This window comes from Gorilla gorilla, chromosome 16 (genome assembly GCF_029281585.2).
Source record: "Gorilla gorilla gorilla isolate KB3781 chromosome 16, NHGRI_mGorGor1-v2.1_pri, whole genome shotgun sequence".
Classification (NCBI taxonomy): Eukaryota; Metazoa; Chordata; class Mammalia; order Primates; family Hominidae; genus Gorilla; species Gorilla gorilla.
The window spans coordinates 73,581,188-73,596,903 of record NC_073240.2 but is presented as its reverse complement, the minus strand read 5'-3'; the positions used below and the strand labels follow the sequence as shown (position 1 = coordinate 73,596,903).

General features: G+C 41.9%; 1 protein-coding gene and 1 long non-coding RNA gene across 8 annotated transcripts in view; one reads left to right on the top strand and one right to left on the bottom strand.

Annotated features, from left to right (window-relative positions):
• Window positions 1-2,554: 2,554 nt before the first annotated feature.
• Window positions 2,555-8,458, top strand: LOC134757261 (uncharacterized). The gene is made up of 2 exons (XR_010131027.1): window positions 2,555-3,087; window positions 8,203-8,458. It is a non-coding gene; the product is annotated as an uncharacterized lncRNA (long non-coding RNA).
• The window catches only part of BBS4 (Bardet-Biedl syndrome 4), a 52,013-nt gene continuing 43,575 nt past the window's right edge, over window positions 7,279-15,716 (bottom strand). For 5 of the 7 annotated variants that reach the window (XM_004056450.5, XM_004056451.5, XM_019011174.4 and 2 more), the window contains 6 exons: window positions 14,292-14,444; window positions 14,023-14,194; window positions 10,570-10,639; window positions 9,790-9,931; window positions 8,798-8,999; window positions 7,279-8,280 (listed from right to left, as the gene is read on the bottom strand). In XM_004056450.5, the coding sequence (XP_004056498.3) occupies window positions 8,171-8,280; window positions 8,798-8,999; window positions 9,790-9,931; window positions 10,570-10,639; window positions 14,023-14,194; window positions 14,292-14,444 (849 nt within the window). In that variant the 3' untranslated portion in view covers window positions 7,279-8,170. Of the gene's footprint in view, window positions 8,281-8,797; window positions 9,000-9,060; window positions 9,473-9,789; window positions 9,932-10,569; window positions 10,640-14,022; window positions 14,195-14,291; window positions 14,445-15,716 lie in introns of those variants that run through there. The other 2 variants (XM_055363706.2, XM_055363707.2) reach the window with 2 other exon arrangements.

The window sequence follows — 15,716 nt, the reverse complement described above, 5'->3', positions numbered from 1 at the left end:
ATTGCTGAGTTCTAACATTAAAAGTATGTTTAGTTTTGTAAGAAGCTGCCAAACTGTCTTCCAAAGCGGTTATACTATTTTGCATTCCCAACATCGATAAATGACAGTCCATTGCTCAATATCCTCACCAGCATCTGGTGGTGTCAGTGTTCTGGATTTGGGCATTCTAATAGGTGTGTAGTGGTATCTCATTTTAATTTGCATTTCTCTGATGATATACGATGTGGAACATTTTTAAATATGTTTATTTGCCATCTGTGTATCTTTGGTGAGGTGAGGGGTTTTGGTCCATTTTCTAGTCAGGTTGGTTTTTTTGCTTTTAAGTCAGTTTCGCTGTTGCCCAGACTGGTGTGCAATGGTGCAATCTCCACTCACTGCAACCTCTGCCTCCTGGGTTCCAGCAATTCTTCTGCCTCAGCCTCCCAAGTAGCTGAGATTACAGGCATCATGCCTGGCTAATTTTTGTGTTTTTAGTAGAGACGTGGTTTCGCCACGTTGGCCAGGCTGGTCTCCAACTCCTGACCTCAAGAGATCCGCCCGCCTTAGCCTCCCAAAGTGCTGGGATTGCAGGCGTGAGCCATCGCGCCCAGCCTCAGGTTGTATTCTTAATGTAGAGTTTTTGAAGTTATTTGTATATTTTATGTAACAGTCCTTTATCATTTAAGAAACATGATGGGTTTTTTGTGTTTGTGTGTTTTAAGACAGGCTCTCGCTCCATCATCCAGGCTGGAGTGCAGTGACATGATCACAGATCATGGCTCAGTGCAGCCTCAACCTCTCAGGCTCAAGCGAGCCTCCTGCCTCAGCCTCTCAAGTAACTAGGATCACAAGATGTGCCACTACGCCCAGCTAATTTTTCTTTTAAATTTTTTTTGTAGGGATGGGGTCTCACCATGTTGCCTGGGCTGGTTTTGAACTCCTGGCTTCAAGTGATTCTTCTGCCTCCACCCCTCAAAGTACTGGGAATACAGGGGTGAGCCACCATGCCTGGCTATACTGGCTTTTTAAAAATTTATTTTTTTCTAGCTTGAGCAACAAAGTGAGACCCCCATCTCTTAAACAAAATTAGCTGGGCATGGTGGCGCATGCCTGTGATCCCGGCTACTTGGGAGTCTGAGGCAGGAGGAACACTTGAGTCCAGGACTTCGAGGGTGCAGTGAGCTGTTTGAACCACTGCACTCCAGGCTGGGCAACAGTGAGTCCTTATCTAAAAAAAAAAAAAAAATTATTAGGTGTGGTGGCTCATGCCTGTAATCCCAGCACTTTGGGAGGCCAAGGCAGGTGGATCACTTGAAGCCAGGAATTCGAGACCAGCCTGGCAAACATGGCGAAACTGCCCCCCCTCCCCTCCCCCAGAAAAAATACAGAAATTAGCTGGGCCTGATGGCTAACACCTGTAGTCCCAGCTACTCGGGATGCTGAGGTGGGAGAATCACTTGAACCCAGGAGACAGAGGTTGCAGTGAGCTGAGGTTGCACCACTGCACTCTGGCCTGCGCAACAGAGCAAGACTGTCTCAAAAAAAAAAAAAATTGCTTTTTTTCTGTTTCTACTAAAATCATGACTTTTCTCTTTTGTTAATGCATGTGAGTACTTTGGTTTTCAATAATGAACCAAGCTTAGGGTCCTGGGATAACTCCAACTTGGTCATGATTTACATATTCACCTTTTTATATATTGCTGGATTGATTCGCTAATATTCTGTTGAGGATTTTTGTACCTATGTTCATACAGGGTAATAGTCTATAGTTTTGTTGTTTTGTAATGTCTTTGGTCCAGTTTTGACATCAGGGTTATTGCTAGCCTGATATAAACAAGTTAAGTTCTCGCTCCTATTTTCTGCAAATTTTTGTAAGGTTGAATTTATTTTGCCCCATAAATGTTTGACAGAATTTACCAGTATAATCATCTGAGCCAGGAGTCTGCTTTCAAGGATTACTTTTGATTTACAAATTGTTTCTTTAGTAGGACTTAAGATTTTACATTTCATCTTGTTTCTGTTTTTGTTTTTTTTTTGTTTTTTTTTTTTTTTGAGACGAAGTCTTGCTCTGTCGCCCAGGCTGGAGTGCAGTGGCACGATCTTGGCTCACTGCAACCTCCGCCTCCCGGGTTCAAGCGATTCTCCTGCCTCAGCCTCTTGAGTAGCTGGGACTACAGGCGTGTGCCACTATGCCAGGCAGTATGTTGTATTTTTCAAAGATTTTTGTCTATTGCATTTGTCAGGTTTATTGTCATAAAACTGTTCATAACATTCCCTTTTTCATGTCTGCAGAATCTGTAATGTTATACCCGCTTTCATTCCTGATACTGGTAATTTGTCTTTTTCTTGATCAGTTTAGCTGGGGATTTTTTTTTTTTTCTTTTTCAGGAGAGAGGGTCTCATTCCATTGCCCAGGCTGGAGTGCAGTGGCACAATCGTGGCTCACTGCAGCCTCAATCTCCAGGGTTCGAGCAATCCTCCCACCTCAACCTCCCAAGTAGCTGGGACCACAGGTATGTGACACCGTGCCCTGCTAACTTATTCTTTATTTTTTAAATTATTTTGGAGAGACGTAGGTCTCACTATGTTACCCAGGCTGGTCTTGAACTCCTGGGCTCAAGCAATACTCCCCCTCCCAAAGTGCTGGGGTTACAGGCATGAGCTACCCACCGCACTCAGCTCTTTGTAGGGATTTATCATAAATTTTTTTTCCATAGAATTTGGGGCTTCTCAAATTTTTCTTTAATACTCGTTTGTTCCTTCTACTTACTTTGGGTTTATTTTTCTCTGCTTTTTCTAGCTTAAGGTGGAAACCTGTATCACTGATTTTCTCCTTTCTTCTGATAGAAGCATTTACAATTCTAAGTTTCCCTCTAAGCACTGCTTTTAGCTGAATCCTACACATTTTGTTTTCATTATCATTTAGTTCAAAGTATTTTTTTTCTTTTTTTCCCTTGATTTATGAGTTGCTGTGTGTGTGTAAGAGACAAGGTCACCCTCTGTTGTTCAGGCTGGAGTGCAGTGGTGCCATCATAGCTCACTGCAGCCTCAAACTCCTGGGCTCAAGCAATCCTGCTCCCTCAGCCTCCTGACTTGCTGGGACTACAGGTATGCACCAACACACCTGGCTAATTTTCATATTTTTAATAGAGATAGGGTTTCACCATGTTAGCCAGGGTGGTCTCAAACTCCTGGCCTCAAGTGATCTGCCTGCCTTGGCCTCCCAAAGTGCTGGGACTGCAGGCATGAGCCACAATTTCTTTACTCACTCATCAGTTGATGGGCACTTGGGCTGGTTCCATATTTTTGCAATTGCAAACTGTGCTGCTATAAACAAGCATGTGCAAGTATCTTTTTCATATAATGATTTATTTTCCTCTGGGTAAGATATCCAGGGGTGGTATTGCTGAATCAGGTGGTAGAACTACTTTTAGTTAAGGAATCTTCACAGTTTTCCATAGTGGTTATACTAGTTTACTTTCCCACCAACAGTGTGAAAGTGTTTCCTTTTCACCACATCCATGCCAACATCTATATTTTGATTTTTTGACTATGGCCATTCTTGTGGCAGTAAGGTGGTATCACATTGTGCTTATGATGTGCATTTCCCTGATCTTTAGCAATGTTGAGCATTTTTTCACATTTCTTGGCCATTTGTATATCTTTTGAGAATTGTCTGTTCATGTCCTTAGCCCACTTTTTGATGGGATTTTTTTTTTTTTTTTTTTTTTTTTGCTGATTTGAGTTCCTTGTAGATTCTGGATATTAGTCCTTCATCAGATGTATAGATTGCAGAAATTTTCTCCTACTCTGTGGGTTGTCTGTTTAGTCTGCTGATTATTTATTTTGTTGTGCAGAAGCTTTTTAGTTTAATTAAGTCCCATCTATTTATCTTTGTTTTTGTTTCGTTTGCTTTTGGGTTCTTTAGTCATGAAGTCTTTGCCTAGGCCAATGTCGAGAAGGATTTTTTTCAGTGTTATCTTCTAGAATTTTATGGTTTCAGGTCTTAGATTTAAGTGTTTGATCCATCTTGAGTTGATTTTTGTATAAGATGAGAGATGAGGATCCAGTTTCATTCTTCTATTTGTGGCTTGCCAATTATCCCAGCACCATTTGTTGAATAGGGTGTCCTTTCCCCACTTTTTTGTTTGCTTGCCGAAGATCAGTTGACTGTAAGTATTTGGTTTTATTTATGGGTTCTCTATTCTGTTCCATTGCTCTATATGCCTGATTTTATGCCAGTACCACACTGTTTTGGTGACTATGGCCTTGTAGTATAGTTCGAAGTCAGATAATGTGATGCCTCCAGATTTGTTCTTTTTACTTAGTCTTGCTTTGGCTATGCGGGCCCTTTTTTGGTTTCATATGAATTTTAGAATTGTTTTTTTCTAATTCTGTGAAGAATGATTTTGGTATTTTGATGGGAATTGCATTGAACCTCTAGATTGCTTTTGGCAGTATGGTCATTTTCACAATATTGATTCTACCCATACATGAGCATGGGATGTATTTCCATTTGTTTGCGTCATCTATGATTTCTTTCAGTGATGTTTTGTAGTTTTCCTTGTAGAGGTCTTTTACCTCCTTGGTTCAGTATATTCCTAAGTTTTTTTTTGTTTGTTTTTTGTTTTTTTGCAGCTATTGTAAAAGGGGTTGGGTTCTTGATTTCTCAGCTTGGTTGCTGTTGGCTATTATAGCAGGGCTACTGATTTATGTACTTTAATTTTGTATCCTGAAACTTTGCTGAATTGATTTACCAGTTCTAGGAGCTTTCTGGATGAGTCTTTAAGGTTTTCTAGGTATACAATCATGTCATCAGCAAACAGCGACAGTTTTACTTCTTCTTTACTGATCTGGATGCCCTTTCTTTCTCTTGTCTGATTGCTCTGGCTAGGACCATGTTCAGCTTTTCACAAACTATTTAGGATTCATTTTGTGTCCCACTACATAAAATATTAAAACCTTGCAACCATATATGCTTTATAGTTGTCATGTTATTTATGTATGTTCAGCCTCACACTGTGATATTTTTTCTTTGAACAATCATATGTATTTTTTTAAAGTTAAACCGAGAGAGTATTTTATATTTACCACTTGTTTACATTTGTTATTTGTGAAAGGATTGGTCCAACATGAACTACTAAGTCATTATCAGACAATAATGAATTTTCCTTGAAAACAAAAATCATTGCAGTGACACACTCCAAAGTGGTTTACTGTCTTTGGAATGCACAGTTTTGCCCAATATTATTCAGCAAGAAGGATACTTTTTTCTCATTGCTAGTTCATACTTCTACTTTCCTGCCTCTCTCTTTTAGTTTTCTAAAACCACATCCATAGCTGTGATTATGTTCTTGGTTTCATTTTCCTAATTCTGTTACAAATTCTGATGACATGAGCAACCAACCCCCATACTAGAAGTTAGAATTAGCTCCTATCTCACCAGAGTGAAAGAAAAATTGCAAATTCACATGCCCAAAAGACTGACCCTGCACACCCTAGTAGAGTTTATTTTTAAAAGAAAATCTAAGTCAAATTAATGTGGAAAGCATTGCTTCTTTACTGCTATCCCTGCAAGCAAAGCACCATCTTGCCCCCAAATGTGGAAAAACTCAAAAGCTCTGCTCTTGCATTCTCTGTTTCCACCATGCTATACTTAAAAAAGACTACCTTTTTACCCTTCTCTCCCCAAATATTAGAAGTTTCTCAGATCAGAGTAATGAATACAGTTCTGTCCTCTGAAAACCTCTTCCCTCTACATCAAAGCTTTCTGAAATAAAAGTAGTCCAATATCTACTCATTCAGTCTTCAAGTCCTTAAGTTTCTGTTGCCACCACTGCTTCATCAAAGATACATCACTGCTTGATGATTGATGGTTAAGAGCAAGAGCTCTGCATCCAGACCTGGATTAAAATCCTGGTCCTGCCACTTACCTTTGAAAATTTGTTTTGTCTCTCCTAACCTCAGCTTTCTCTTCTATAAAATGGGGATAACAGTACCTCTCTGTTGGAAGTGTTCAATGAGGCTGACCATTCTCTTCCCAAACCTTTCTTCGTTGGCTTCCCATAATACCACTCTCCTGGGTTTTTTTCTTGTATCATATGCTTTTTTGTGGGCTCTTCTGCTTCTCCCTCTAAATATTTATTTTCTTTCATTTGGTTGCCTGTCGTCTTATTCCTAGCTTTCCGTGGATGACTCCTTTCAAAACTATGGTTTTGATGATTCCTCAAATCTAAATTACTCTTGAATCTTAAAAAATTTTTTTTTGAGATGGGGTCTTGCTTTGTTTCCCAGGCTGGAGTGCAGTGGCATGATCATAGCTTACTGCCACCTCAAATTCCTAGGCTCAAGTGATCCTCTTGCCTCAGTCTCCCAAATAGCTGAAACTACAGGTGCGCACAACCACGCCTGGCTTTTTAATTTTTTGTAGACATGAGGTCTGAGCCATCTTGCCCAGGCCAGTCTCCAACTCCTGGGTTCAAGTGATCCTCTGGCTTTGGCCTCCCAAAGTGCTGGGATTACACGTGTGAGCCACCGTATCTGGCCTACTCCTGAATCTTTATCTTCAAACCAGGTTTCATTCCTGAAATCCAGCTATTCAGGTATCTGATGGATATCATCATTAGATATCTTAAACATCTAAAACTAGATTCCACAACCAACCCTCAACCCTAGTCCAATATTCCTTTACTCTCCCTGGTTATCTAAGCCCTGAAATGGGTACCCAATTATTAACCTGCCACATCCAATCAATCCCCAATTCCTGTGATATTAGCTCCTAAATCTCTCTTCCTCTTTTTTCACTAAGACTTTTCCAGTTTCAGAAAGTAACTAACTAGACCATTTCATTCTAATATACTAGACTCCGTGCTGATGTAGAAGTGTTCTCAATTGTTCAGGGTACAAATCTACGTTTGCCACATACCACCAGCTGAATGACAAAGGCATCACTTCTGATACTTTTTGACATACAAGAAATGAAGGGGGTCCTGCTCAGTTAGCTGCTTCTTCAATGTCAAAACAGACCCTGTAATAAAATAAGGAACTCCAACCGGTTTGGTAGTAGGTCAGTTTTCTATCTATCTATCTTTAAATTATGTATCTATCTATCTGTCTTTAAATTATGGTGATTAAAGGGCACTTTCAGTGCAAAATGGGGACTGGCCCTCAGTAAGCAAATTGCTGGCTTATCATGCATCAGGGTTGCTGCAGAGGCCATGCCTGTACCAAGCACGAACTTGGCCTTGAGGTTCCTCCTCCAATTTCAAAATAGGCACAGGTAAGGGAAGACCATGATCATAGGTTCTTTTAGGTTTTTATTATGATCTCTTGTTTTTATACCTGAATAACAATTTTCCCCAAAGGAATGATGATATGTAATCTTTATTCTAAAAAGGACACATAGTGTATTGATAGCATCTGGTCAGTGGTTATCAATCACTGACTATCTTCAATAACAATTACTCATCTAAGAAACTCTTCCTTTTTTCTTTAAAATCGTTGGTGCTGATCCAGACAAGCCCTGGGCTGCTGCTCCTCATACTGATTGATAGGATCTAGCTTCTAGACTGACCCCTCTCAAGAACAAAATACAGGGAGGGACTTGTTCTGGATTCTGTTTGGGCAAATGCAGCTGCAGTACTCAGCAGGCTGGGCCTCAACTTCCAGGGCTTTTGTTTTTTTTCTTTTAAATGTATACTATTAAAGTTGGATTATTAATCTAATATTTGTGTTTGCCTTGGGGACTAATAAACCTCACAACCTGAGGATCACCTCAGTTAAACCAAGGCTTTGTCATCACAGAGCTACTCAGCAGAGGTCTGTCTCAGCTGTTCCTTGAACTAAGGAAAGAGTCAGTCAGCTAGGAGAGAAAAGTCCTTTTGAAAGCAGACAGCATCATGTACCTTGCTGACTCAGCTACATACATAAAGCCTCAAGCCTTGCTGCCAGTTCTTAAAGGAACTGTGTTCTCTTTTCACTTTTCCTGGCTTATGGGGCAGTAGAGGGTTTCCGACCTCAAATGCCAATACCAGGTAGGTAGAAGGACCTTAGGCTCAACTGCTGGCTCCTCGTAATCATAACACACACTGTATTCTGTGGTGGGTGCCACTCTGCCTATGTCACGTCACCTTTCCTAATCCAGCACATCCTCGCCCAAGAAAACCCTATTTTGGGGTCATTCATTCTATTCTTATTTCTCTCTCATTTGTTCTGATGTTTCAGTTGGACTTGATTCCACCGCAGGCTCTGGCTCCAGAGGAAGAGATGGGGGCTTTGTGAACTGGGATGTTCCTCCAGCACCTAGTAACAAAATAAAAACTTGAATCCTCATGTTCCACAATTTCAGAAGAAATCATTCTTTTTTGCTGTTAGAGTTCAAGAGGAAACCCCATATTTTCTGGAACCAGTGGGACTGACCCATTAGCTATAAGGGAAGACTATAACTGAGAAATAAAGCAACAGTCAAGTTTGCCTTCAATGAGTCACTGAAAAATATTTAATTACGTGTCAACTTCTGATAAAGCAGTAAAAATTAAACATTGCATAACAGGATATACTTAATAACATATTGCTAAAATTGGAAAGACCAGTGTATAGACCATCCAACTAAGTCTGTGAGTAGCTGTTACCTACGACATAGCTCGCCTTAAGGAAACAAGTGCCAATTTAGCCACCCTGTGTTTTTTTTTCTCCCCTTGTGGCCAATACTACGTTGGACATATGAGTCTGAAGAGAACCTCACTGAAAGCTATAATCTCTTTGCTGACACATGTGGCTTGTACCTGCCAGATCTTCATGGAGCTCTGTATGGTCCTACCTGAGGGGAGCGTTCTGTATGCAGCTGCTGAAGACATTGCCTGTCCTAGAGCTTGATTAGAGCCCAGAGGCTGCTGGAAACTGGCAGGTTTGCTGGTTGAAGTGGTCTGGTGCTTTGATTTGGGATCTTTAACTGGTTTGGTCCAGACCAGTGCCTCCCCAACCTGGAGAGCAGCTCCCAACTTCTGAGCCATCTCCACCATCTTGTGTCCACAAAGGAAGTAAAAGAATCAAAAGCATGACTGTCAGAGACAAGCCAACCCGGTCTTTGGTCTTCGAGCTGGGGTTTTAGCTGAAATAGTGTCTGGTCGTACTAGCAGTTGAGGCAGGAAGTACTTATCAAACAGTAGAGAATACAGATTGCCTTTACTGGATGGCACGGTGGTTCACATAGGATCTCAAAACCCAACAATTCAAGCCTGGTGCATTACTGGGCCAAACAGTGCATTTCCTACAACAAGTGAAATAGGGCTGGGCACGTGATCACGAGGTCAAGAGATCGAGACCATCCTGGCCAACATGGTGAAACCCCATCTCTACTAAAAATACAAAAATTAGCTGGGCGTGGTGGCACGCACCTGTAGTCCCAGCTACTTGGAAGGCTGAGGCAGGAGAATTGCTTGAACCCGGGAGGCGGAGGTTGCAGTGAACTGAGATTGCGCCATTGCACTCCAGCCTGGGCAACAGAGCGAGATTCCGTCTCAAAAAAAAAAAAAAAAAAGTGGAATAGAAGGAAGCTACAGACAGACACAGACCTCAACTTTGATGAGTTGAATTAGCAATAACAACTCAGTAAGCCTGAATTTCCTTTTATTATTATCCTAGGAAAGTTTTTCTCAGGCTGTTATTAATTGATGAACTCATGCTGCTAGGAACATCAAAGCCAGAACAGCCATGAACGTGTAATACCTTGGATTTGAATGATTTGGGCTTGATTTTTAAAAGTCTCCCGAGAGCTTACTTATGACTCTTGGGAGCTAATAAAAGACATACCTCAGAGTCAAATTCCAGAGAGCTATTGTCCTTGAGTAGGCTGACTTTCTTCTCCATCTCCTGATATTGGGCCAGGGCGTTCTTCTTCTCGCCCTGGTTGTACAGCAGCACAGCATAATTCAGGTTTACTAAAGGGTTACACCTGTGGCAGACAGAGATTCTATAGAGCTGGGGGCTCTGCAACAAATGGTCATTTAGAGATCCTTCTCATTACACAAAAACAAAACAAAACTGGTTAAGTAGAGATTTCTCCATTATGCAACAAGGTAGGTACATACGTGCTAAGCAGACCTGTGGAGAAGAATCAAGGAGTTAATGGCCTAACAAGCAAAGCTGGTATTGGGACCAAATCTGGCATCTCAGCCCTCAACAGAGACTACCTAGGCCAGGGTTGAAAAAGGGATCTCTACCCTGCTGTCTAGAAGATGCCAGCGGAGTAAATCCTGGAAGAGTCAAGTTTTATCTTGAATTAAACAGCCCAGAGTCCCATCTGATAATCCAGCTAGCCCATAGCTATCAGCAACCCAAGCCCACTGCCAGTTCTGACATTCTCTAGCCTCCTGATTACTCAGTTTAGGACTGGAAACATTTTCTCAGAGTGTCAATTCCTGCTGAGCCACCACATACTTAGGAGACACATCCCTCCACACTGAGGTCTGCTATGTACTAATGCCATAGAGGAACAGCTGGGCTGACACAGGCAGCACCAATGCTATGGCACCACCTCATGGCTTTGGAGAGTCCAACCCCCGCCAGTACCATTCTCAACAAAGCGCATACTTATCCAGGTGGACTGCTTCTGCGTAGGCTCTCTTGGCATTCTCTATATCTTCCAGATTAGTCAGAGCCACTGCAACAAAGAAAGCACTGCAGCTGGAGAGCTCAGCTTAGAAGACAAAAGGAGTATTAAAGACTACCCCCAAAGTAAACTTCACCCTGTCAGCTCATGGCACCAGAGTTTACTAAGTCAGCTTAGATACCTGGTGCTATCTTCAACCATCTCTTCTACAGTCAATCAGTTGCCAGGTTCTATGCATCCTTTTTTTGCAGTTTCTTTTCTGACACTGCCCTTGTTCAGGCCCAAGTAGTTTCAGGCTTTCCATTTATTCCCCAGTGTCAAAGTCCCCACCTGCCTCCATTCCACTTTCCACAGCGCTGCCAGGTATCTCACTGCCTTACAAATCTGACCACATTACCATCCTACTTAGGAATCCTCACTGGCCCCCCACATCTATAACCATGATCTTTACACTTTCATTTAGCAGTAAAACACTCCCCCCACTTTTTAAAATCAGTATTTCCTTGACACCTAATATATAAAACAAAAACAGCTGCTCTGGAAGCCCTGCCCATTCCACCTCCCCACCAGCTATGCACTCACTCCTACCAGGCACCTAAGAGGAGATCTAGGAAAACAGCTGGACAAACATGGCCTCTAAGATAAAGTCCTTGCCCTGTACGCATGACCTCCATAATCTGACCCCAGAATATCTTTCCTGGCTCATCTCCCATCATATTCTCTAACACTAACCCCCACTAACAGCAAGGGACACTGCAGTTTCATGGCTGCATGCCTTTCTTCACAGTGGCTCCTCAGCCATTCTGTGCTATTCCATTCTAGCTTGTTCAGGATCCAGTTTGAATGCCATCTCTACTTTGTAAAGTTAGCATCGCTGTTATCTCTTACATCATGGCTGTTTACATTTCTATGTTCCATTAGAACCCAGCTATCTAAAGAAACTATCAACACAGTAAACAGACAACGTACAAAATGGGAGAAAATATTTGCAAATCATGCAGGTCTAATATCCAGGATCTATAAGGAACTTAAGCAAATTTACAAGACGAATACAATCCCATTAAAGTGGGCAAAGGACATAAACAGACACTTCAAAAGAAGACATACATGCAGCCAACAAGCATATGAAAAACTCAGTATCACTGATTAGAGAAATGCAAATTGAAACCACAGTGAGATAACCATCTCACACCAGTCAAAATGGCTATTATTAAAAACTCAAAATATAACATCCTGGTGAGGCTGCAGAGAAAAGGGAATGCTTATACACTGTTGATGGGAGTGTAAATTAGTTCAACCATTGTGGAAAGCAATGTGGCAATTCCCCAAAGAGCTAAAAATACAACTACCCTTCGACCCAGCAATCCCATTACTGGGTATATGCCCAAAGGAATATAAATCGTTCTGCCATAAAGACACATGCATGTGTGTGTTCAATGCAGCACTATTCACAATAGCAAAGATGTGAAATCAACCTAAATGCCCATCAATGGTAGACTGGATAAACAAAATGTAAATGTACACCATGGAATACGACACAGCCATACAAAAGAACAAGATTGTGTCCTTTGCAGCAACATAGATGGAGCTGGAGGCCACCATCCTTAGCAAATTAATAAAGGATAGAAAACCAAATCCTGCATGTTCTCACTATAAGAGCTAAATGATGAAACCACATGGAGACACAGAGGGAAACAGACACTGGAGCTTACTGGAGGAGGGGGAGGGCCAGAAAAAAATAACTATTGGGTACTAGGCTTAGTACCTGGGTGATGAAATAATCTGTACAACTAATCCCCATGACACACATGTGCCTGTGTAACAGGATGCACATGTACCCCTGAACCTAAAATAAAATTTAAAAAAAGAGAGAGATGGAGTCTCACTGTGTTGCCCAGGCTGTACTCCCAACTCCTGGGCTTAAGCAAACTTCCTGCTTTAGCCTCCCAAGTAGCCAGCACTACAGGTATGTACCATCACACCCCACTTTAGCCTTTTGATTCTGATGTTTTGACATCTGGGGCCTTACTGACCCTGGGGAGACTGTCCCTCCCACAGTCAGCTAATTCCTAGATATAACCCCTACAAGAGTGCCTTCTGTATGCAGACCAACCAATCCAGTGTTCATATTCTTAACTGCGTCCTTTACTGGGCCCTGACACTGGGCCAATATTCCCTAGTCCTAGTCACCCGAGGGTCAGGTACCAGACACCTAGAGACAGCCCTATAGCCCAGAGCCCACTGAAATTATCAAACTGGCCAATCCCCAACCTGGTTAACCTGCTTTCCCGGTCTTGCCCCAGGGAGGGCATTTCTACCCATGAAAACTACAATAAAGAATTGTGCCCACATTTACCCCTTGCTCCCTCTACCTCCTGATTGACCTGGTGCTTCCCCATGTGGCCCTGCATGGTGTAGCATGCCCTCCTTCTCAGGAATTGTAACAGACTATCTTTCCAGTGGCAGATGTCTTCTGATGTGTTGCCCATACCATATCTGAATAATAATAAAGCCTATGTTTTTTTTTTTAAAGTTATGTTTGTATTCAGGCAACCCTCAAATAACCACAATTGCTTTTGCAAGCTTTCTCTTTTAAATAAGAACCCACAGTAATGAACAAAAAGCCACTGGAAGACGACTGCCAAATGAGGACATGGAAATCTGCTTTGGGTCTTACATTTAGTAAGTAAACGTATATGGAGAAAAAAATTCCTAGGAAGACTAGTCAGTACTTTAAAATGGTTGTGCATAATTGTTAAAGTGTTTGATTAATTTTAACTTATTTTTATGATCAATTTTAGTATTTACATGGCATAAAATGGAGTTTCAGGAAAAGAATGGCATTCTATATAACATGCTCAGAAGAGATAAGGGTTTCAACATAAGGTAGCTTGACTTGGAAGTATCACCTAGGGGCCAATTATAGTAACAACAATATTGATAATAATAGACCAATTATATAACCACAGTAAAACCAACAGTTTTCAAAAATCAGTATTTCAACAAAACCAGTATTATTAATTGAGTGCTTAATCATGCAATCCTCACATCAGCCCTAGGTACATATAATAAGTAGTAGAGGCAGGACCCTACCTAAAACCCAAGCTCTTAACACTTGCTGTCTGGAACTTAGTTGGACTCAATATATACATAAATGAATTGTCAAGGCAAGAGGAAAAAATTGGTAAAAGGTGAACTAGGGATGATCTTTATTTAACCTGTTGGTCTCTGAGTGAAACTCCCCCAAGTTAGAAACAACCAAGTTCTTTTGTCATCTTTTTCTATTTCTTCAAGCTCCAGGACAGTAGTCCAGATTCCTATAGGATCTCTAAGGGAATGGCTCCTATGAGACAGCCACTGATCTTCTATGATTCTAATCCATTTTTCCCTCATTACAGATGGCAGAGAGAGTTTTCCACATAAATGTTTCTTACCTGCCAAGAGCATGTAGAGCTCCCCCATCTTTGGCTGGAAGTTGATGGCCGCACTGAGAAAATGAAAAGCTGATGCATACTGCTGCATGGTCAAATGGACAAGGCCCAAATTATACAGAATCTTCCAATCGAAGGGTGCCAAGTAGTTGGCTCGTTTCAGGCAGCTGATGGCCTATGAGAGAGAAGGGGCACTCAATGAGAAGGGCAAGCTAAACAGACCCAATAACCACATGTAGAAATGCAAACAAAGAACATGAGGGGATACTCACCGCCACATATTTCTTCTTGCCAAAGAAACACATTCCAATGTTATTCCAGAGTGGAGGACTTTCTGGAACAGCACAAGCCACAACTCTGTATTTGGTGAGGGCAACATCAAAGTCCCCGTGGGTCTGCATCATGCTGCCTGCTGCCAAGATGGCCTGAAAACATGGCACAGAGAAAGTCATTCAGTCATTCCCAAAAGGCTGTAGCAGTGAGGCAGCTTTCCTGAGTCTATACTCAGCAGGCCCATCAGCATAGATGGGACTGGAAAATTTCTTCCAGGGACATAAATATATCCAACCTATTGGGACAAATGTTCCTGAGGAATGTCCTTGCACCCTACACTGTGGCTCTCTGGCACAGCACAAAAAAAAAAAAAAAAAATGTTACTTGCTTTACCCATCTGTTTCCTACTTCTAGCCAGGAAAGTCAGTATTTCAGAATGAATACCAGAGCCCTTTAAGTAAAAACTTCTTTTAATCTGTTCTCTGCAGCCCCTATTTGGTATACCAAGTGTTCTAGATACCTGAAATACACCTGTATGTGGCTACTTAAGGTAAATTTCTTTCTACCATAGAACAGAGGGTGAGTCAGCTTTAGGCTTCATCAGCCCAGCCCTTTCATTTCTCTAAGGAAAGGTATCAAGGTGGGAGCTGACAGGCTAATGTTACTTCCTAAATCAGAATTCAGTTTGTATCCTTTAATAAACAGCTTGTCTTGCTGCATCTCCTCAATGATGTTCATCCATTTGATGCTATTCCTTCTCATTCCCAAAGTCACATCTAGAAAAATGTTGTAATATCAAATCATTAGGACTCTAGAAGTCATTTCAACATAATTATTGTTTCTTTTTAGAGACAGGGTCTCACTCTGTCACCCAGGCTGAAGTACAGTGGTGCCATCATAGCCCACTGTAGCCTCAAACTCCTGGGCTCAAGTGATCTTCCCTCTTCCACCTTCCGAGTGGCTAGGACTACAGGTGTGTGCCACCATGCCTGGATAATTTTTTTTGTAGAAATGGGTCTCACTATGTTGCCCAGCCTGGTCTTGAACTCCTGGCCTCAAGTGATCCTCCTGCCTTAGCATTCCAAAGTGCTGGGATTACAGGCATAAGCCACCATGCCCAGCAGATTGATTGATTGATTGATTGATTGATTGTTTTTTTTTTTTTTTGAGACGGAGTCTCGCTCTGTCACCCAGGCTGGAGTGCAGTGGCGCGCGATCTCAGCTCACTGCAAGCTCTGCCTCCCGGGTTCACGCCATTCTCCTGCCTCAGCCTCCCGAGGAGCTGGGACTACAGGCGCCCGCCACCACGCCCGGCTAATTTTTTTGTATTTTTAGTAGAGACGGGGTTTCACTGTGTTAGCCAGGATGGTCTCAATCTCCTGACCTCGTGATCTGCCCGCCTCAGCCTCCCAAAGTGCTGGGAT